We start from the raw sequence: 20909 nt of genomic DNA, 5'->3' as shown, positions 1-20909 counted from the left end.
CCCGCCTCTGCTGAACTCCCTGCAGTCAGGGGCGGTTTCAGCCATTTCCTGGCTGGCTCTGCATCCAGCTGGCCCCTCAGGAAATCCTTGGCAGCCCCAAAAGCAAGTTCTGCAGAAGGCAGCTTCCTACTGGCCTACAAGGAAGCAGTCAGCCAGGTGGGGTGGCAGCACCCGCCCCACTGACCAGCTTGACCAGCGCGCTGACAGCAGCAGCCCCGGGCACTCAGGCGCTGGCACGTTAAGCACCTTGGACAAACAGCTCAGGAAACCCTTGCACACTTAGCAGCCTCGTTGCACAGGTGAGGAAATCGGCCTGAGCAGGATGGGCCCTATGGGCTCTAATGGCGCTGGGGTCATTCCCCCAGTCGTGCTGGCCACTTCCTGTCTCTCAGCACAGGCCACACTGTGCCTCTGGCCTGGGCAAAAAGCTGACACTGGGAGAGGCCGACTCCCAGTCGGCGTGAGCCCGACCCTCACCCCGCCCAGTGATTCTCTTTCGTGGAACTGAGAGGAGACACTTGCTGCCCCTCTCGTCCCACACCCCTGCCTCATCTTGCTCCCCTTCCAAGCTGTCAGCGCTTCCAGGGGGAGGGGAGAGCCTGAACGCTTGCAGGGAGAGGGGCTGCAGACCCCACCACCTGGTGCCCTCATCGCAGCAGGAAGCTGCAACGCTGGGCAGGAGGCTGGTGGGTCAAGACCTCCCTGAGGGCAGTGGGGCAAGAACCCAAATGGGAGTGGGAGCTGGAGAGGGAGGTGGCAGCAGGGGCCTGCTAGTCCCAGCCGGGCACCGGGGGCTGCCTTTCTGAACGCCCAGCGAGCTCGCCCTGCTGTCTGTCTGTGCCAAACCTGGCGAGCTCCGAAGGTTCACATCGAACCTTCACAGAAAAGCTACTGAGCAAGAGCCCGCATTGGCTCTGCTGTCTCCAAAGGCGGCGGCTTCCGCAATGGGCTCGGGCATGAAGGCGGAGAGGCGCGTCCTGCCCTTCACCTTCCCCAGGCACCTCGGGCCAAGGGGGCCCGCAGCTTCTAGTGAAAATGACTGCTGGGTAACGGCTGAGGACTCAGGCCTGGCATTCTGCGGCCAGCGGCACCCTCGGGCCTTCCCGGCTACCGCGGCAACAGCAAACAGCACCCCAGCCTGTGGAGCTGAGAATTGTCCACCGGCCCCTGACCGGGCGAGCTCAAAGGGCCGGCCCAAGCAGGGGCCACGCAGAGCGAGTGACCGTGGAGTGAGCACCCCCTATTCTCAGCACCGCCGTTTCTAGAAGACGCCCTTCAGCTCTTACCAGCTACCTATGAGAATGAATCGCTTTTTTGGTTAGAAAAGAGTAATTCCAGCAAAGATGGGCGAAACACTACATGACACACACCTCAGTAACATCTCTGAAGACACAGCACCCAACGCAACGATAGAGAAGGGAAGGTACACAGCTGGGACTACATCAAGGTAGAGAGCGAAAAGAGCCGTTACAAACACCAGACAGACATCCACTGACTGGGAGAAAATCTTCTCACACAATACTAGCGATAAAGGATTGGTCGCAAAGATATACAAAGACCCGATGAAACTCAACAAAAATAAAGAATAATTCCATAAAACTCAAGCCTACCGACATGTTCCAAAGCTGCAGTCACGACTTCCCTGTCCCTCCTGGCCAGGCCTTTGGGTATGGCCGCCCTCGGCAGGCACGGCAGACTTCCCAGGTGGGTTTCCGGGCCCGCACCCTCTGACTGGGGTGGCGGGTGCCCCCGCCCCCCAGCGCCATTTCCTTCCTGGAACGGCAGAGTGTGATCCAATTGGAAGGATTAGTGCAGGTGGAGTTAGTTAAGACAGGCACGTTGAGTAGGGTGGGCCTTCACCCAGTAGGGCTGTAAGACAGAGCAGGTGCAGACAGTGAGTCCTGCCTGCAATGCCCGGGCACACTGGGGGCACCGGAAGCTAAAAGAGAGGCACCGAAGATTGTCCCCTAGGCTGTCAGAGAGCACAGCCTTGCTGCGACGTCAACCTCCCGGCTTCCAGAAGCGTGCAAGGGTAAGGTTCTGTGGCTTTCCGCCACGGGTCTGAGGAATGTGTAAGGGCAGCCTATGAAGTTACCGTGTAGCGTAAAACGGCACATAAAACTGTTACCTTACGGCTGTGACGGGTCACGTGTCCTAAAACCAAGGTGTTGTCAGGCCTGGTCTTTCTCGAGGCTCTAGGAGAGAGCTGTCTGCCTTCTGTCAACATTCCTTGGCTTGTGACCAGCAGGCCGCCCACCCCTCGGAGCCACAGGAAAGCCTCTCGCCACGTCTCCGCCCCTCCTGCCTCCTGCTTGTAGCGGGTCCTGTGGTTGGATTGGGCGCACCTGGATCACCCAGACTCCTCCTCCAGCTCAAGGTCCTTCACTTGTTGCAGCTGCCAAATCCCTTTGCCATATAAAGCCGCGTATTCACAGCTTCTGGGAATCAGGGCGGCTTCGGCCATTACTCGGCGACACTGAGGTGCCGTGGCTGAGCGAAACACCAGCTGGGCCTCAGGAGCCGACAGTCGTGCTGTGCCCGCCGGGGTGGCCCCTGGATGCTCTAATTACGCACTGAGACTCAGCTGGAGCTTCCGGCCCCGTCCCACTGGTATCCCCAACACCGCTCCCCGCACAGCACCAATCTTGAGTTTCCTTCAAGTCGCAGAAACCGGACCCGGAGGAAGCACAGCGAGCTGTGTGGTGGCGATGCCGGCGGGCTGGGCACAGGACGCTCCAGTCGGTCTCCGTGCCCGGGACTCCGGGGCACACAGGAGCACGCGGGCTGGCCCCCGCAACAGCCAGGGCCCTCCTGGCCCTCGCAACAGCCAGGGCCCTCCTGGCCCTCTTGCACGGAGGCTGGGAAGGAGTGGGTTGCTGTGGAAACAGCCAGTGCAGTGGAACCAGGTGGGCTATTTTTAGAAGTGGAAGTTTTCTTTTTTCATTTTTTGGAGAAATGATTGAATCAAGTTTCTGGGTGGGGAAGCTCTGGCAGGGAGCAGCTTTCTGAAACTAAGAAACCAAAAGATTCTCCAGGTTGGTTTTGAGCGGGGATTAGGTCGGGGGTGGGAAGCAACCTGGGGCCAGAGGCCTGGCAGCCACCCCATTTTGCACTCTGGATTGTTTCTCTGAGTCAAGACAGAGGATCGTTTGGGGTCCCCGTCCCCCGCACACTGGCTGGAGATGAATGAGAGCAGCTCCGCTGAGGAGGGACCTCGGACAGGACCACTGCTTCCTCTCCTGCACCCACTGCTAGGGTCACCTGGCTGGGCTCTGGGCCCTCGAGCCCCTCCCCCTGGGTGCCCCAGCTCTGGGCCCCTCAGCCAGCTTCTAGCCATCTGGATAATATCCAGATGTGGACCACGAGCATGCTGGCATCCTGGAGGACAGCTCAGCTCACCTCTGCGTGCCCAGCAGCAAGCCTGGCACTAGGCCACAGACCCGGCAGGTACCGGCAGGGGAGACAAGCAGAGGCCTCTGGGAATCGGGGGAGGGGCAGCCACAAGCAGGGTCTGCTCAGAGTGGACAACACCGCCAGCTCCGAGTGCCCATGAGGCTGGTCCCGCTGGCCCCCTCCCAGCCCTCCTGCTGCTCCCCAGGGCCCAGGCGGGGTGGTGAAGGCTGCCCCCACCCCCACCCCCAAGGGTGTCTGCAGACCCGCCAGTGCCATGGACTCCACTGCACCAGGGCCTGAGCCCCGACCGCCTGCCAGCGGCTGATGGGCACCTGCGTCACCGGCAGGATCAGGCATGACCTGAGGTGCCCCCTCGGGCCAGTAGCATGGTCACTGGGCACCAGGCACTGCTGTCCATTCCTCTGCTGAGTCTGAGTACACGGGACAGGAAGGGGACAGGCCTAATCCCTGGGCTTTCCAGTCTCTGCTCTTGACCCCTGAATGGCCTCACCTCACTGGGCGCCCCCCAGACCACTCTGCAGGGGGCATTCACCCCACATGAGCACTACAGACTCTGAGCAGGGAGTACATCCGAGTTTTTCTTTTTAGCAGTCTGGCTGGGAGAGAGACACCCCACCCAGGGACTCTGAGGAGCCGCAAGCCGGCGCAGTCGGCTTCAAGTGAGCGCCCAGGGGCACAGCACCCGAGGCACAACAGCTGATTCCAAGCGATGTTAGCACCTCAAATGTGCAATTACAGCAGGCTGGGTGAGTTTTACTTGGATTGCGGGAGGCTGGGTAAGCTGCTTAAGCTCCATCACAGAATTCAATCAGCTGGCTGCTTAGGAGAGAAACGGGATGTGCGGGACTTCGGCAGGTCGGAGGACGGCCAGCCCGACTCAGGGACACTTCCGAGTGTTGTGTCCTGCCCACCTGTGACAGCCGAAGGGGAAGGGGTGGCGTGGAGGGTCAGGGTCGTGCCCAGGGCAGCCGGGCTCCGCCGTGCAGAGCTGGGCTGGGACGCCGTCTTTACAGAAGCCCGGGCCCTGCCGCCCGTGGGCCTGGAGGCTGCAGGCGTAGCCTGGACAAGTGCAGCGCCACACTCAGCCCTGAGATGGACGGAGCCTGCGGTGCCCTCAGGGGGAGGGCGGGGAGGCCAGCCGCGCCTGGGGCCCCCGCTCACAGGGCCGGCCAACCTCCACCGCCCCAGAGCTTTCGGAGCTTCTGAGAGAACAAGGAGTCTGAGACCCCTGAGAGAGAAGGGCTCAGACAGGAGTCCCCCAGAAGCACTGCCACTCCTTCCTAATTGGGGAACCCACGAGGCAAGTAGGTCTGTGGGATGCTAGTCCTGTCGGGGGTCTGCAGAGAACAGAATCAGCTACAAACAAGCTTTGGAAAACACGAGAAATGAGGTCCCTCCCCGAGGTTGGTGACTGAAGGCTCTAAAGGGTTTGGCCCTGAGGATGCTGGACGGCCTGTCGGGATCTAATCTGATGGAAAATCAGATAATGAATAATAAATTGTGAGGCCCTGGCAGGCAGGTGGCAAAAACAAGCCAGGGTCCCAGTGTCCTCTTGATGCCCGGGGTCCTTCTCTGTCTCACTGGCATCAGCACAGATGGGTCAAAGACATGGGGGGCCCCTGTGGGTACACATCTGGGCTCTCCAGCAGCTCCCCCAGGACAGGGTGGCACCTCTACTGTCAACATGGCCAAGGTGTGCCCCAGGATGGGCGCTCGGCCTGACAGGAAAGCCAGGCCTGCTCCCTTTCTTTTATTTATTTATTTTTAAGACTTATTTATTTATGTATGCATACAGAACTGGGATGCAGGCCAGAGGTGCAGGGGCAGTGACAGAGTGGGGAGCAGAACAGGCAGACTGATGAAGTACACTGCTGCGGGGAGCAGCGGGCGGGTCAGGGGAGGTCAGCCTCGCCATGTGGGTCAGCTCCAGGGCTGGGATCAAACTCGCACTGAAGCGGCTGCGGCCGGCTTGCAGTGCTGCGTCCTAACCCATTGTGCAGCAGGGAGGTCCCCTGCTCCCTTTCTAACAGGTCACAGGGGCAGAGCTTCATCCCATGAGCAGGAATCTGTGGACCAGCATCTGTGATGGCTGTGTCTCTTGTCTCCCCAGGACCCCTGGCCAGCTGGAGAGGTCAGCAAGCAGGAGGAGAAAAATCTTAGCAGGCAGGAAATGCACCTGCTTCCTTTCCCTGGGGGGTGCTGGGGGCAGGCCAAAGCCAAAAACAGGGGTGAAAATAAGTGTGCTTGAGTGAAGGTGAGGACATCGGGGTATGCATACAACCAGCGCCTCCCTCCTCGCAGGCGGTGTGACCAGGAGCCACAAGGTCCTCTGGAGCTGGACAGTCTGGGAGCAGGGTTGACCTCCAAGAAAATAAACATGAACTGGCGCCAGCCCTGTGGTTGCTCACCCTCCCGGGGCCTCCGCAGTTGCTCAATGGGCCCCGTCCCGGCAGGAGTCTGTCCCTGGGTCAGAGCTGGGCTGCTTTCCTGAAAGGCAGGTGCAGGGGCCAGACCTGTCCTGCTGGACTTGGGTTGGCCACGCTGCTGCTGCCCACGGCCCTAGCTGGGCCTCAGTGGGGTGAGGTGCTGCTGCTCCCCCCAGAGCCTGTCTCAGGGCGGGGAGGCCCCGGAGCTGCAGCACTGGCTCGCCCTTTGCCTGCTGTGGAGACTGGAGACCGTGCACCCTGCTGCTTCTCAGCCTGGGGGCGCCCCCACAACACCAGCTCTCGAGGCTGACAGTGTCCGCAAGTCCATCCCAGCTCCACAAACGTGAGCAGTGTCCCAGGGCCGCCTGGCAACCCCGCTTCTGCAGGTTCCACTGCAGCTTCTACACCCCGACTCCAGTCTGGTTTGATCAGAAAGTCCCCACAGGCCCAGCTCGCTGGTGAGAGCAGCCTGGTGGGAGGGCATCAATATTTAAAACGTCTCCAGGACACTTCATTCTGCAGCCAAGGCAGGAACTGCTGGCGTAGATCCCTCCCGCCTTCCCCATCTTAACACCCCAGAACAGAGGCTCCAGCCACATTCATTGCTCCATACTTTTCTCCTGCTCCCCCCCCCGAACCCCAGCTCTGCAGACGAGGGAACCAAGGCCACGCGGTAGGAGCTGGGGAGGTGGGCATGGTGCCCTGGCATTTGGGTGTGGGGTTCCCCTCTCCAAAGCCCACACTGCCTTCTGGGTAGCCAGAGAAAATGGGATACGCTAGTCATCCTAACATCGCAGGAAACTAAGTTGCTTGGCTCCATGTTGAAGTCTGGCCTTTGTCCACATCACACACATTCTTGTCTTGCTTTCAACCTCCAAGCCTTTCCCCGTCTCCAGGACATGCTACCTGTGAGCGGCTGTCCCGTATCCCACCGGGTTAAGATCTCTGACAGTCCCTGGCAACAGGAACACCACAGGGGCTTCTGCCCTGTGGGAGGGTGGGGGCCGCTCTCCTAGGGCACTCAGCCAGCAGCTGTGCGAGGACTCCTGGCATTGGAGAGAAACCTGGTACCAAAGAAGGAGCCGCTGGTGTGACTTTTGTGTCACTCACCGCCAGCAACTGCCCCAGGCCAAGGCCAGCGGCACCAAGCTCTGAAGCAGGCCTGGCAGCCCCCACGCGAGAACCCGCTCATCTGCCTCAGCTGGCACCAGCTGGGGGGGTGGGGCCGCTGGAGACTCAGGTCACGTTTCCTGGCCTGAGACAGCTGCGGATCTTTGAAATCATCTGATGCCCACGTGAGCGCACAGAATCCGTCCAACCTGCGACTCCTGCCTCTAGGCTGAGGCAGGGAGAGGGTTCCCCCACCTAGGAGCCCTGCGGTCCCAGGGCAGGGGCTGCATCTGCCAGGATCCCCACACCTCTGAGCCAGGCTGCAGGGAGAGGTGCCCGAACAACAGGAACCGTGCCTAGTCGCAGGAGGGCAGAGGAGCTTGGGGTCAGGAGAGTCCAGGTCCAGGCTGCTCCTCTCTGTGTCTCCGCCTCTTGGGCTGATACAGGAATCTGGTCAGAAGTGAATCACCGCCTGGTGACCCTGGGCCTGCCCCCCCAGTTAGGTCCTGGGGGCAGTGCCTGCAAAGACCCTCTTTCCCGCCTCTTCTGGCCTCAGAATAGTGAGTGGGCGGGGTGACTTGGCTCTTAGCTGCGTTTTGTGGGAAGGGCCCGGGAGACACCCACAGTCCCTGCCACGCTGGGAGCACATTTTCTCCCTGGTAAGGCTGATAGGCAGTCAAGTCTTGAATGAGGGGGCTCAGCAGACCCCTCTCACTGCCCCCAAAAGATACCCTCTCCCTTTTTATGAGTCAGGCAGACCTGAAGACCCTCTTTGTTACCCCACCACCTGCACAGTTACTGGCATCTTAACCATCAGCTTTTCACCTGTAAAGCGGGTTTAATGCCTGCAAAGTTCTCAACAAGTGCTTGGCTCACAGTCAGGCCACACATGTTGGCCACTGTCACCTGGCTATAAAATGATCCCTGTTCAAGGTAAACGACATTTTAAAACCTATGTAGGGAAAAGGAAAGCATGAAGTAGCAACAACCACTGTAAGTTTAAAAAGATTTTTTTTTTCTAAAAGAAATCAGAAATTCGAGGCCCTCCCTGGTGGCGCAGCGGGTTAAAGCACAGCACTAAGCTTCAGCCGCATGAGTTCGATCCCCGCCTGCCCCGGAGGTGACCACATGGCGAGGCAGCCCTCTCCCGACCCGCCTGCTGCTCCCCTCAGCAGTGTACTTCGTTGATCTGTCTGTTCTGCTCCCCACTCTGTGTCTGGTGAAGCCTCTCACCCTCTGCATCTCTGGCTTGTACCCCAGTTCTGTACGAATAAATAAATCTTAAAAAAAATCAGAAATTTGAGTCCATGATGACACTTATCAAGAAAATGAAGGTGACAAATGGCCCCTAAAAACTGAAAGGTTTTCTAACTGCCAAGTCCTGGTGAGTAGGAGTCACAGCTGGCAAGAGACAGTGCCCAGAGGACCTGGGGGAGGGGGGCGGGGCAGAAGGGAGAGCCACTGGGAGGCCAGGGGAGGGAAAAGCCCACGGAGGTGGAGGAAGTGGTGGGGAGGGAAGAATGAGAAAGAAAAAACCTTGTCTCAGAGCAAAGCCTGAGAACGGTGCCCCCGTCTGTGAAGCCGCCAGAACGCCATCTGGTGAACCCAAAACCCCTCGGCCAGGCGGGTGTGAATTACCGTCAGTCTGCAGGGATCCCGTAACTTTGGGCCCAGAGTCCGCGGAGTCCGCCAAGACTCATTCTGCACTAGCCGCAGGGTGGTCTGCTGGGGCAGTCCTCTCACAGGCGCCTGTGATGGGGACTTGTTGGTGTTCCTGCTCAGGCCACCCCCACTGAAAAGGGGGGTCTAGTGGGGGGCCATGCGGCCTTTGGGGAACTGTGCTGAGGAACATCCCCCGTCATGTAGGACCAGACAGCTGTGGCGCCTCGACAGCCGGGCCTAGCAAAGACCCCCGTTCTCAGCCACGCGGGCTGCCACAGGGCCCAGCAGGAGCCACAGCAGCTTAGCCTCCAGCACACCAGGTCACGTGACTATCCACCGAGCACTCCGATGGCGCTTGGGGGCACTGCAGCCCCATACTGTGGACGTGCTTCTGGGCCCCCTTAAATGTCAGGGTGCTGAAGCTCCACCTATGGGCCTCAAGTAGGCAGCTATGATTCTGGGATTTGGCTACCGGGGTTCCGAGAAGGGAGGTGCCTGGGAGGTGGCACTGAGCCTACAGACAAAGGGCAGCTTCTTTGCTGCATAGAAATGAGAGGTGACATAGAGATACTTTTCAGACAAATTCAGCAGACCTGTAACTACAAGAAAAGTACAAAGTTCTTCAGGCTGAATGAAAATGATGCGAAATGGAATGAAGAGTGCTAGAAAAGATAAATATGTGCATAAATACAAAGAAAGTTGCTTTTCTCACTTCATATTTCACTTAAGAATAACTAATCGTATAGTGAGCCGTAGGGTTTATATCATAACCAAAAGTGAAACAGGGTGGCGGAAGGGTGGAAGTGAGCAGTGAAGTACTTTACTGGAGGGTCTTAGGTGGTAGCTGGAGCCATATATTATTTAATGGAAAAGTTGTATTACATAAGATACAAAAGACCAAAAATTATATAAAAGAGTGAGCATCACTATAGGTTCTACTGACTTCAAAAGAACAATGTATAAACATTATGCCATTAAGCCTGACACCTTCAGGGAAATGGGGAGTTCCTTGGAAGAACAAATTACCAGGTGACACAAGAAAAAAAGAAAGCCAGGCACACCCTTTGTAAAGAAATTACATTTAAAAAACCCTTGCCCTGGAGAGTGTGGCAAAAAGGGAGACCTTTTACACTGGTGGGGGGAGTGGCAAACTGGTCCAGCCACTACGGAAAGCTGTGTGGAGGGTCCTCAAACTACTAAAAATGGAGCTGTCCTATGACCCAGCAATTCCACTCCTTGGAGTCTACCCAAAGGACACAAAAACATTAATTCAAAAGGACTTGTACTACTATGTTCAAGCAGCACCATTTACAATAGCTAAATGTGGAAACAATCTAACTGCCCAAAAACAGATGACAGGTTCAAGAAGATGTGGTGTGTACACACACACACACACACACACACACACACATTATGGAATACTACTCAGCAATCAAAAAGGATTAACACCTGAGATTTGCAGCAACATGGATGGAGCTGGGATGGATTATGCTCAGCGAAATAAGTCAAAAGGAAAAAGAAAACTATCAGATGGTTTCACTTATAGGCAGGGTATAGGGAAACCATACAAGGGATCAGGGAAAAAAAGGCAAAACTATCAGGCAAACTATAAATTGGAGACATTCAGCAGGGGTGGGGGGAAGAGCACAAGAGTTATGGTAATAATTCATGGGTGTCTTGGTGGTGGTAGCTTTATGGGGCAACACCTAAGAGGAGAAATCAAACATTGTACAAAAATGTACAATGATATAAAAACATAACAAATAAAAACTCTTGCCCTCAAAAAGCAAAAAATCAGGTAGAAATGGCTGCACTGGTGAATTTTGCCAAATACTTAGGGAAGAAATAATACAATTTCTTACATAAATTCTGTCAGAAAATAGAAGCAGTAATAACTCCCAATCATCTTACAAGGCAGTATTACCTCATATTAATAATATAAAGAAAAAAATATAATCAACTCAAATACTGAAAAAGCATTGACAGTCTACCCAAAAAGCATTGATTCAGGGTAAATATTCAGAAAGTAAAGGGGGGAAGGGAACTTGTTCTTCATTTTAAAAGTCACCTATAAAATTCTATGGTCACCATCATATTTAATGATAAAAAATTGAAATTCTCCCTTATGACCAGGAACAAGGTGTGCCTATTCTCACCATTTCCATTCAGCACTTGCCAGGAAGTGCTAGTGCAATCAGACAAGAAAAAGAAGCCCATAGTACCTAAGTTAAAGAGGAAGAAGTAGAGGCTTTAGTTGAAGACACCATGATCATATACACAGAAAATCCTAAGAATCTAAAAAAAAAAAGAGAAAGAGAGAGAAATCATTAGAATATGTGAATTTAGTAGGATAGTAAGAGAAAAAGGTCACTGTACACTACTCAAGTGTGTTTCTAGCCTAGAAATAAACAACTAGAAAAGTAAAAGTTAATGCCATTTTAAAAAGCATCATAACCAGAAATTACTTAGAAATTTAACAACATATGTACAAAAAAAAACAAAAACAAAAACAAAAAAGAAACCACACACATAATTGGGAGAAATTATAGGAGATCTAATAAATTTAGTCATGTATTGGGAATTTTAATATTATTAATATTAATTATCTACAAAACCACCTATAGATTCAATGCAAGCCCAATCAATATTCTAGCAGACATTTTTTTGTAAAAACAAGCCAAATCTAATATTTATATAGAGACCCTACACCTCTGGTCTGTACCCTATTTCTATATACATAAATAAATAAAATCTTTAAAAAAAAAAAAAAAAGAACAAGTTTGGAAGACTGACTCTACCTGAAATCATGATTGGCTACATAGTTGTAATGATCAAGACAGGACAGTGTTGGTATAAGAATACAACATAATAGGGTGTTTAGAAACAAACCTTTACATGTAAATAGGCAAAAGATTTGCAAAGGCATTACACACACACACACACACACACATACGACTTATGAACCTTATTAGTAATTAGAAATATGTAACTTAAACCTACAATGAAATACCACTGTATGCCCACTAGGATAAGTGAATTTAAAAACACTAACAATATAATAGTTAATGTTATATTAACATATAATGAATTTTATGGTCTGAAAAAAAGTAACTTTGAATAAAAGAAAAATAAAAACACTGACAATAGCAAGCGTTGGCCACTTATGGGGCAACTAAACCCATACACTGGGGATGCGATATGGTGCAACCACTTTGGAAAACAGCATGGCAGTTTCTTATAAGAACAAACATAGTATGACCCACAACCCCACTCCTAGGTGAGCCTAACAGGAATACAAAAGTGCAGCCATTTTAAATGTTCACAGCAACTTTGTGGATCATAGCAACCTTAAAGGGGAAATGACCTGAATGTCCAATAACAGATAAATGAATAATTCTGATATGTTCATGCCAGGGAAAATTAGTCAGCCATGAAAAGGAACAAATTATGTATCTACACAACAAGGACGGACCTCAAAAGCATTATGCTGAATGAAAGAAATCACATGTAATACTGCTCAGTTCCATTATATGAAAATTTAGAACAGTGTAAAGAGATCAGTGGTTGTTTGGGGTTAGGTTGAGGGCCTCAACTAGAAAGGCATGGGGAAACTTTGGAATGACAGAAGTGTCCTAAATCTTGTCTGGAGTGGTGACTATCCAGGAGTACACATTTTATTCACTTATGAGTTCATTATATAGGATTTAAATTATATATCAATAAAGTGGACTTTAAAAGGAATAAGGGATATTCACCTACTGACCTACAGTTCTAGCAATTTATCCTACATCCAAGCAAATACACCTAACAGTCTGGGCACAAAGAAGCACACTTCCACAGCGGAACAGACCTTTGGGGCTGGGACTTTGTTCCGGACGCTGCGTACTGCTCAAGATGCTGATGACAGTCTGACTTCACAACAGTTCATTTTAGCATTTTTGACCTACTGTTTCCTTAGTCACATGCACTCAACAGGAGTTGACTCAGAAGCATCTGTGTGCCAGTTGTGACATGAAGCCCTGGGGACACAGCAGGTGCCCGGGGTCACTAAGCCCTCAACCCTCAGCCTCTGGCCAACGTCACCTTGGAAGTCCCGTCATCACACCTCGTGGGGCTCCTGGAGTCTGTCCTGTCCTGTCTGCCTGCCCTGACCACCTGCCCCGCGTGTCCCACCTGCTCCCTGGCAGCTCGTCCCCTGACACATTCACGTCTCTACCTGGATGGGTGACCCAAAGACGTCAACCTGGTAGTAACTCTCCTGGAAATATTTTAAGTTTGGCAAGAGAGGGTAAACCCTTGAACGAGCCAACCTTGTTTGGGGGTTGCATTTGAAATGTACTTGCCTGCCATTTGCCAGGCAAAGAAAGAGAATGGGGGCAAAGTTTTAAAACTACCAGCGGGTGGAGCAAATGCAAATCAACAGAGAAGAGCCTTGGATGCCAGTGCTGCTGCGGGATGCAGCCTCCGCTGCCAGCGAGCTGTGATTCTGCCGACCCAAGTCCAACAGGCCCGGGTCTGGGGTCGTGAGTGGGCTGCTGTGCAATCTGACTTCTGCTTAGTGTCTTCATGTGTAAAATGGGAACAAAGCTAACAACACCCTGCTACGCTGCAGGGCTTCGCTACAGAGACCAGCCTGTGTCATTAGGCACTGAAGGCAGCATGGTGCCAGCACCAAGAAAATAGCTGACGTATGAACAAAAAGAAAAAAAGGGTCAAAGATCATTTTAACAACCGCACGGCACCGTGGGGCTGTGAGCTCTCATCAACTCTGCGTGCACAGCCAGCTCGTGGGTTCCTACTGCACAACTATGTGTTCCCGGGCTGCTTGTCTGCACCGGAGGAGTCGTACGGGTCCACCCAACTGCAACAGTCGAGGATTCTCTGACCATGTTCAATGTGAGAACTCACACATTGACACCTTCCTGATTCAAGCTTTGGAAAACGCTAGGAAAACCATGAGCGTAAGAGCTCATTGCCCAGGAGAGTAGAAATTAATCAAGCCAAGAGCCACTTAAGTTTCAAACTCGGCAATTTCCAGAGAGGACTCCTGGAATGCAGTTCTGCTACTGCAGGCGGCCTGGCCAGTCAGCCGGGCCCCTCCAGAAAGCCACAGCCCAGCACTGGCGCCGGGGGTCACTTCGCCTCCTCTGCAGCCCACAAGTCCCTTTCGGAAAACTGCCATGTTTCAGAGCCCCCTGGGAAATTAACATCCCCACCCAAGGAGCCTCTGCTGTCCACAGGAGGCCTCGGCACCGTGACCGGAAGACAGGAAGACAGGCCTGATGTGTCCAGTTAACCGAAATCTACGGCAGTTACTTGCTACTTGCCAACTTCTCACAATACAAGCTACAGGAGGCAAGACCGGAAGAGGGGAGGTGACAGAGAAGCGGCCAGAGGCGGAAGCTCACACTGGTAAAACAGCAGGGCAGCGAGAGGCTTCCTGTCCTGCCTGGACAAAGCAGCAAAGACCAGCCAAAGGGCCCGCTCTCTGCCTGCCAGAGTCTCCGGGGCATGTGGCGAGGTGCAAGGGGGGGGGGCACACAAATGGCCACAGAGAAAAGGGCACATAAGTCCAGGGTGAGGAGAGAGTGCATGGCCAGCAGTCAAGAGCAGCAGGAGCAGGGACTCCAGGCAGCTGGTCACAAGCCACCCCATGTTGGAAGCCGCCCACCCTGGACATGAGCCTCTACATTCGGAGTGGCCCTTAAGGAGGCAAACAGTGGCAAGCCACTTCCCCACACCGCTGATGTGTGGCGAGATGACTCTATGCCACGAGGGGAAGGCGGCCATCAGGGTCCGGAGCTGGGTAGTCACACGGGACCCAAGCCAGAGGCTGCCAGCTTGGCTTAATGCTCAGCGGTCGGTCCTGAACTCTTGTAATAATTTTTGAATGAGGGGCCATGAGTTATGCAGGGGTGTACAGTTCCAGGGGCCGTCTCCGCAGACCCCCACCAAGGAAAAGCAGAGCAGTGCCAGGGTCCTGGCCAGTCTGGGTCTGGCTATTCTGACAGAACTGGACACCATCTGTAGAGCTCCCCCTCGGGTGTCTATACAAGCTCAGAAGATGCAGCTGACAGCTCACAATAGGGCGCCCGCACATCATACCCAAACCTGCAGAGGAAATGATTTCTCTCTGGTGAGTCAACTGCCAATTCAAAGGCTACGAGGCACAATCTCATGCCTGGTCGCAAAAACCGCTTGGAACGAGGTGAGTGGGGAGAGGGGGAGAAGCAGATGTCCGGTCCAGGCCACTCTTGTGATGTCTGACCAGTCAAAATGGTCATTTTTGGTTTTTTGTATCTCAGTGATGTAAAAAGGATGTTCACATAAAGGAAAAATACTGACCCCAAAATAGAGACCTAAAAACAGTGACTCGAGGGGCAGTGCAGTCATGGAAACACCATGATCTGGAACATCTGGATCTGTTGTCATGACAGCAAGCAGCCCTTTGAAATAACCAAGGCTTGGGACAGAGTATTGGTCCAGATGACCCAGAGCTGGCCAAGAACAAACCCCGGGGGCGTGGGAGGCGCGGGCTTGGAGGGTTTCATCAGGCCAGGGCAGCCGCTGGAAGGCTAAGGGTGGGGTGGGCGGGCCAGGGCCGCAGCCTCTGGGGAGCTCTGTGCTCCAGCCAGCTTCCTGCCACGCCACCAGGCGAGAGGCTGGGGTGGGCCGCTGGGGGTGGGCTGCAGAGGGGGGCGTCCAGGAGCGGGGATTGGGGGGTCTGCTTCCCGAGTCCCTTTTGCTTGGCCAAGCCACTAAGCCTGAGCGGCTGCTCCGGAAGATGTGTGTCAGGTGTCATCCGTCAACACACCGTCAGCGGGAAACAGGACGTAAAAGGAAATCTCTTTTTGGCAGCCTGGCCCATCACTTCATCTTTATTCGGACTGTCCATCTGGTCAGATGCTGCAGCAGGTCTGAGATGACGCCCTTTTCGGGAAGCCAGGAGCCAGGGGAGTGACTGGCATCTGCAGAGGGCGGCCTGACGCAGGCCGCTCCCTGATGAGGGCAGCACAGAGCAAGCCCTCGGCCAGGGCAGGGGGAGCTCTGGGCCCTTCTGCCGCCAGACTCAGGTTGCCCTTTCTCCCCATTTTACCAGCCACCCTGAGGTGTCCGGGGCTACTGTGAGTCCTGTTCCCACTCTAGTCTGTGTCATGACCTGTGCGGGTTAACCAGCTCGGCTGAGCGCCTGGGCGAAGAAGAGGTCACCGTGTTATCCTTAGGACAGCCGAGTCTGCCGAGCATTCACGTTAGCAGGGCTGCTGCGTCTGGTTGAGCGGACTGTGCACTGCACAACCTGAGCGGCACCTTCTCCAGCAGTCACTGGAGGTTTATTTTCATTACAACACACATCCAGCAAATGGAAATAAAGTTTATCACCCTGACAAAAGCAGCATCGTACAACAGCTTCAGGCTAAGTGGGAGAGTTCTAAGCAAGGGGTACACTTTCCAAAGATGGGCACCACCACAGCGCTGTACACCAGCCTGTGAATGACAAGGGAACCAGCTCTCTGGAGAGCACTGGTTTCCAGGATCCTTGGGGTCACCCATGGCAACTGAACCCCCTCGAGGGCAGCCGAGGGCCCGTCACAGCCTTGCCACCCGCATGCTGCTCCTCCCCTGGCTCCTGTTCTCTGCTGTCCCCACGCAGACATCACTCGTCGCGACCCTCTCTTCTCTCCCAGCCTCCCAGTCTAGCACGGCAGTCTCCTCACCGGGTTCGTCTGCATGAAGCCTGCCCGCCATCTTCCTGACTCCCGCAGGCTGCCTTCCCCTTCTGTTCTCCTGACCTGCCCCCTGCCCCCAACACATGAGAGCCACACTTGGGCATGTGGGAAGTCTTCCTTGACGCCGCTAAAGTCCCTTAATCCGGGACAGCCCCGCCCACCCAGCCCAGCCCTTAGCTTCCCGCCCTCTTCTCACCTCTCTGCCCCTGGGCAGCACCTGTCCTCAGCCCTCCCAGGCGCCTGTGTGCCTCAAGCTTTGAGAATATTCTCAAAGGCACGTTGGCAGCACCTGGGGGCTGGGCCAGGCCCACAGGGTCTTCCTGGTGGGGGTCAGAAGGATGCTGTGTGAGAATGCAGTGAGCCAGACCTCAGTGCCCTCAGCCCCTCTGGCCTGGCTGTGGGCATGGACCCCCACAGTTGCTGAACACTTCTCAGCTGAGGGAATACTGTGCCAATTTTCTGCTAAAGGGAAAGACAAATTCTTGTCACCATTTAGGGCTCTTTGCCCTGACTCAAAAGCATGAAAATAAATGAAACGTCCTTCCTCTTTCAGTAAGGAATGCTCCCAGTTACCAGACCAGGTTCTACTGCATAAATCGAGCCTGGTCCATGCACTAGGCCAGCTTGAGAATCCAGCAGCTCCTTGGTCACTGCCTTCCCTGCTGGCCCTCCTCTGGCTCTTAACCCTCTCTGCCCACTCATGCCTGCAGGCTCTGCTCCCATTCCTGCCAGGCCGATCCTGGGAAAGCCACCTCTCTTCCCTTAGCCTCAGTTCCCCCCCCCCCCATACAGTGATATGGCTTTAGTCCTCTCCCTTGCTGCCACCAACATGGCCACACCAAGTAGCTGTGCCCATTCATGCAGCAAATGGCCTCCCTTCCCGGGTGGGGGCCATACGCAAGATCAGTGCTTCCCTGAAGCCTCCTTTCCATAGGCCACCCCCAGGCCTGCAGGGTTCACTCCCCTTCCTGCCCACCTGTCCTGTCTGATCCGGCCCCCAAGGGGCCCTCTCCCTCCTCTTGCCCTTGCCATGAGGCCTTGACGCCCTGCTCAAACCTAAGACACCTGCCGGCCCTACCTTCAGCCTGTCCATTCTCACCCTTCAGCACCAGCTGGGCTCAAGGAAGCGCTTCCTAATCTCCCGTGTTCCCTGATCAGCCTCCTACACACATACACCTGAGCTCCCCAGTGTTCCAGAAGAACCACCTGCCATAGGGAGACCAGAAGCGGGAAGCCTGGGGGGAGGCCAGACTCACAGGTTGCTTCAGTCCTGAACCAGGAGACCTGCAGGTGGGCCAGGACAGATCCCCAGGGGAGAAACGGCGGCAGCCTGAGCAAACACCAGCCCCGGCTGCCCCTGACGGCTGCCCCTGACGGCTCTGCCTCAGATGGCACTGCCCTCCGGCACTTCTGCACCAGAGGGCTGCTTGTGGGATAGCAGTGTGCCGAGGTGCTGGGTGCTGGGCGGGGACACGTCACAGATGCAGGTGAAACCCAGAATCCTTTGTTGGCAGAACTTCAGAATGCACTTGGGTGGGTACAGGAAGTGAAAGGATGAATCTGACGGAAATGTGAAGGATGGGCAAGGACTGTTAAGCAAGTGGCAGAGTGAGGCTAGCCGAGGCCGTGTGACGCCAGGCCCAGCCCAGTGAGGTGGCAGATGCTAGTGCCTGGGCACTGGGGGGCCGGTCCACACACACTTAGCGTGTCAGGAGCAGGGAGCCAGTCTCTTCCTCCAGACTTGCTCCTCCTTCCAAGAACCCAGCAGATGCCAAGAGCAGGGGACACAAGACTAGACAGTGGGCAAGCCTGGGCAAGCCACCCCCCAAAAGGCCCCACCTTGAGTTTAAAGGACTCTACAGCCTTTTGCAATTTTCAGTGGATGTTCTGTGAGGATCCTCAGAGAGTGGTACCTGTCACAGGTCTCAGTGATGCAAAGCCAGCCAACCACCGCCTCACCAGAGCAGCAGGCTCTCAGAACATTCAAGTTCCTGGCCAGAGGCCAGTGCCTGACCCTGTATGCCCACCGAGTATGGCTCACTCCTACCCTCATTTAAAGGGGAGTGGGGTGGGCAGTGTGGACAGGCAGGGAGGGGCGACGAACTAAGGCCACAGAGGAACAGAAACTTGACCATTGTCATGAGCCAGGCAGCAGAGTCAAGTCAAGGACCCAACTCCCCTGACACTCTGGCTATTCTGTGGGATCCCCAGAGTGACCGCTCATAAGCTTAATGCTATCAAGCCATGGAAGTGATCACTGACAGGACCTCGCCCTAGTCACACACACCCCCAACACCCCAAGCAAGCTGCAACCTAGCTCCCCTTTCAGTTTGCACAAAGTTAGGTCCAGGGTTGGGGCTAATTTCACAGCCATCCCTTCCTGGGGGAAGTGTGCATCGGGTGGCCTCTCTTTCAACACCCTTCATTGTGTTGAAGAGGCGGCCAGTTTCACCCTGCTTGCGTGCTGGGGACAGAGGCCATGGTCAGCGCCTGCCATGCCAACAATGTGGAGGCCCAGGAGGCACCCACCTTTCGAAACTGAAGGCTCAGCAGGCCTCTGGCTCCCCTCTTTAGCTGGCCGAGTTCAGAGGCTAAATTATCCTGGCAGCGGCTGCATTCTGTTTGGTCCTGTAGGATGCTTAAAATGTCTTTCGGCCAAATTTTAAAAACTGGGAGATCACCAGTTTCTCCTAAAAACTCCGCTCTGATGCTGCCAGGCTGCCTTCACACAGGCAGCTGAGGGGACACTCTGTGGTCTGTCCCTGAGTTCTCCCACCCTGAGGCCCAGAGGTCTCACCCAGAGGCCGCCTGCTGGGCCTACCCCTGACAGCACAGTCGGCCCTGCCCAGACCCTGCCCCCGGTACGAGCCCTTGAGCCCCGGTGCTCACTCCCCTGAGTAGTGAGACAGTGGCAGGAGCAGGAAGAAGGGAGGACTGGAGGGTAGGGCCCTGGCAACCAGAGCAGGCTGCTGCTCCCTTCCTGAGGAGCAGCTTCTCTGGCCATGCCTCAGCTTGCAGGCAAAGCTTCTGGTCTGCCAATGACCAAGAAAAAAGCAAAGAAATACCAGGCCCAGTGTTCCCTGTGAGAAGCAAACTGAGAGCATGGCAACCAAGAGAATCCTCAGGCAGACCGGTAAAAGAAAAGCAATTTTACATGCCTTACAGAAACTTTTTTTAAAAGTCAACCCCCAAATCCATCCAAATCGATACTGGAAACATCGTTAAAAGTCAACCCCCAAATCCATCCAAATCGATACTGGAAACATCGTTAAGAGTCTGCATAAAGATGGTAACTTCATTAGAAATGACACCATATCCAAAAAAACCTGGAGATCAAGACCAATGTTTTAAAACCAGATGACTTACTTTGAGTAAAATTTACTTGCAAGTTTCCTTAAAAGATCCTGAAGACAGAACTCTACGATCAGTGCCCCATGAAATAAACCTTCTATGTCGTCGTTACAAGACCCTGGATGGTGTCAAGGTTCAGCATGGGTGGAGCTGGGGCTTGGATTCTGCAGCTTCCAAGACACATGTCTGCACTGGCAGCGATCTACTGAGCCATTAGCGTGACCAGTCAGCAGGCACAGTGAACGACAAGGTTTAGTGCTGATCAGCGGGCTTTCATTTGTAAAAGGAGATGCTTCTACTAAATTCCTCCTAAGTGGAATGAGCTGCCTCTGTCCCTCAGGTCTACAGGGCCAAAGAATCCTAGTATACACCCGGTACCTGGCTTCAAATTAGAAATACTCATTAAGGTAAACACAGTTTCACTCATACAGAATCTTCAGTAAACAGGGTTTCAAGCATGGAGAATTGCAGGCAAGAGCTTAAGGGGCAGGCAAACCCCCAAACCGCGAAAGTTCTCCCCCACCCCCCAGTGCTGACAAAGGGCTCTTGGGAAATGCCTGCAAACCCCAGGGTGTCACTCAGGACCCCCTCCCTGGGCAGTGCCCACAGGGCTGCTTGGCTCTTGGCCCTTGTACAAACCCAGGCGGTCACTTACATCGACTCTTGCTCTGTCGCAGAGGGTTGGGCCATGCATGGACAGTCCACTCCACAGTGGCCCCAGGAAAGGTGGGCAAAACAATTCTGCCCTTGCTCCAGGGTATGGCCGCGGCGGCACGGGGGAAGAAGGGGAAAGTGAGTGGATTAAACACGTACCGCCGCTTTCCAGTCCCCCCTTCTTTCCAGAAAACTCTGGATCCGATTTCCATTCGTTTTGGCAGAGATTATTCAGCGAGACGCAGCCCACTCTCCCGAACGCCCGCCCGCGAAGCTGTGCCGCGAGCACCGCCGGCGGCGGGGGGGACCTGGATAGGGGTTTCCCGAGGCTCCCCGCGCTCCCCACGCCGCGGGGAGTGACATCAGAGGCTCGCGTGGACTGGTCATGCAGCAAGCCCGGGGGGCGAGCGCGGGGAGTCGGGCCTCGGGTGGAAGCCGGGCAGCACTAACCCTTCTTAAATTTATTCAGGCAGCCGGAGCTGCAGAAGGCGCGCACGGAGGCCGTCTCCCAGCAGCCGCGTCCCTTCATCCCCGCGGCGGGGCGGCCTCCGGGCCGCTGGGCGCT

General features: G+C 54.6%; 1 protein-coding gene across 4 annotated transcripts in view; it reads right to left on the bottom strand.

Moving 5' to 3' along the window:
• OSBP2 (oxysterol binding protein 2) overlaps positions 1 to 20909 on the bottom strand; it is an 88993-nt gene that overhangs the window by 23948 nt on the left and 44136 nt on the right. Inside the window, exon 1 of one of the 4 annotated variants that reach the window (XM_012731166.1) lies at positions 20795 to 20903. The exons of 2 other annotated variants lie outside the window; for them this stretch is intronic. In XM_012731166.1, the coding sequence (XP_012586620.1) occupies positions 20795 to 20873 (79 nt within the window). In that variant the 5' untranslated portion in view covers positions 20874 to 20903. Of the gene's footprint in view, positions 1 to 20345; positions 20376 to 20794; positions 20904 to 20909 lie in introns of those variants that run through there. One more of the 4 variants, XM_012731165.1, reaches the window with a different exon arrangement.

Source organism: Condylura cristata, unplaced genomic scaffold (assembly GCF_000260355.1).
Source record: "Condylura cristata isolate star-nosed mole 26May11 unplaced genomic scaffold, ConCri1.0 scaffold00029, whole genome shotgun sequence".
Lineage (NCBI taxonomy): Eukaryota > Metazoa > Chordata > Mammalia > Eulipotyphla > Talpidae > Condylura > Condylura cristata.
This window is presented reverse-complemented; position numbering and strand designations above follow the sequence as displayed.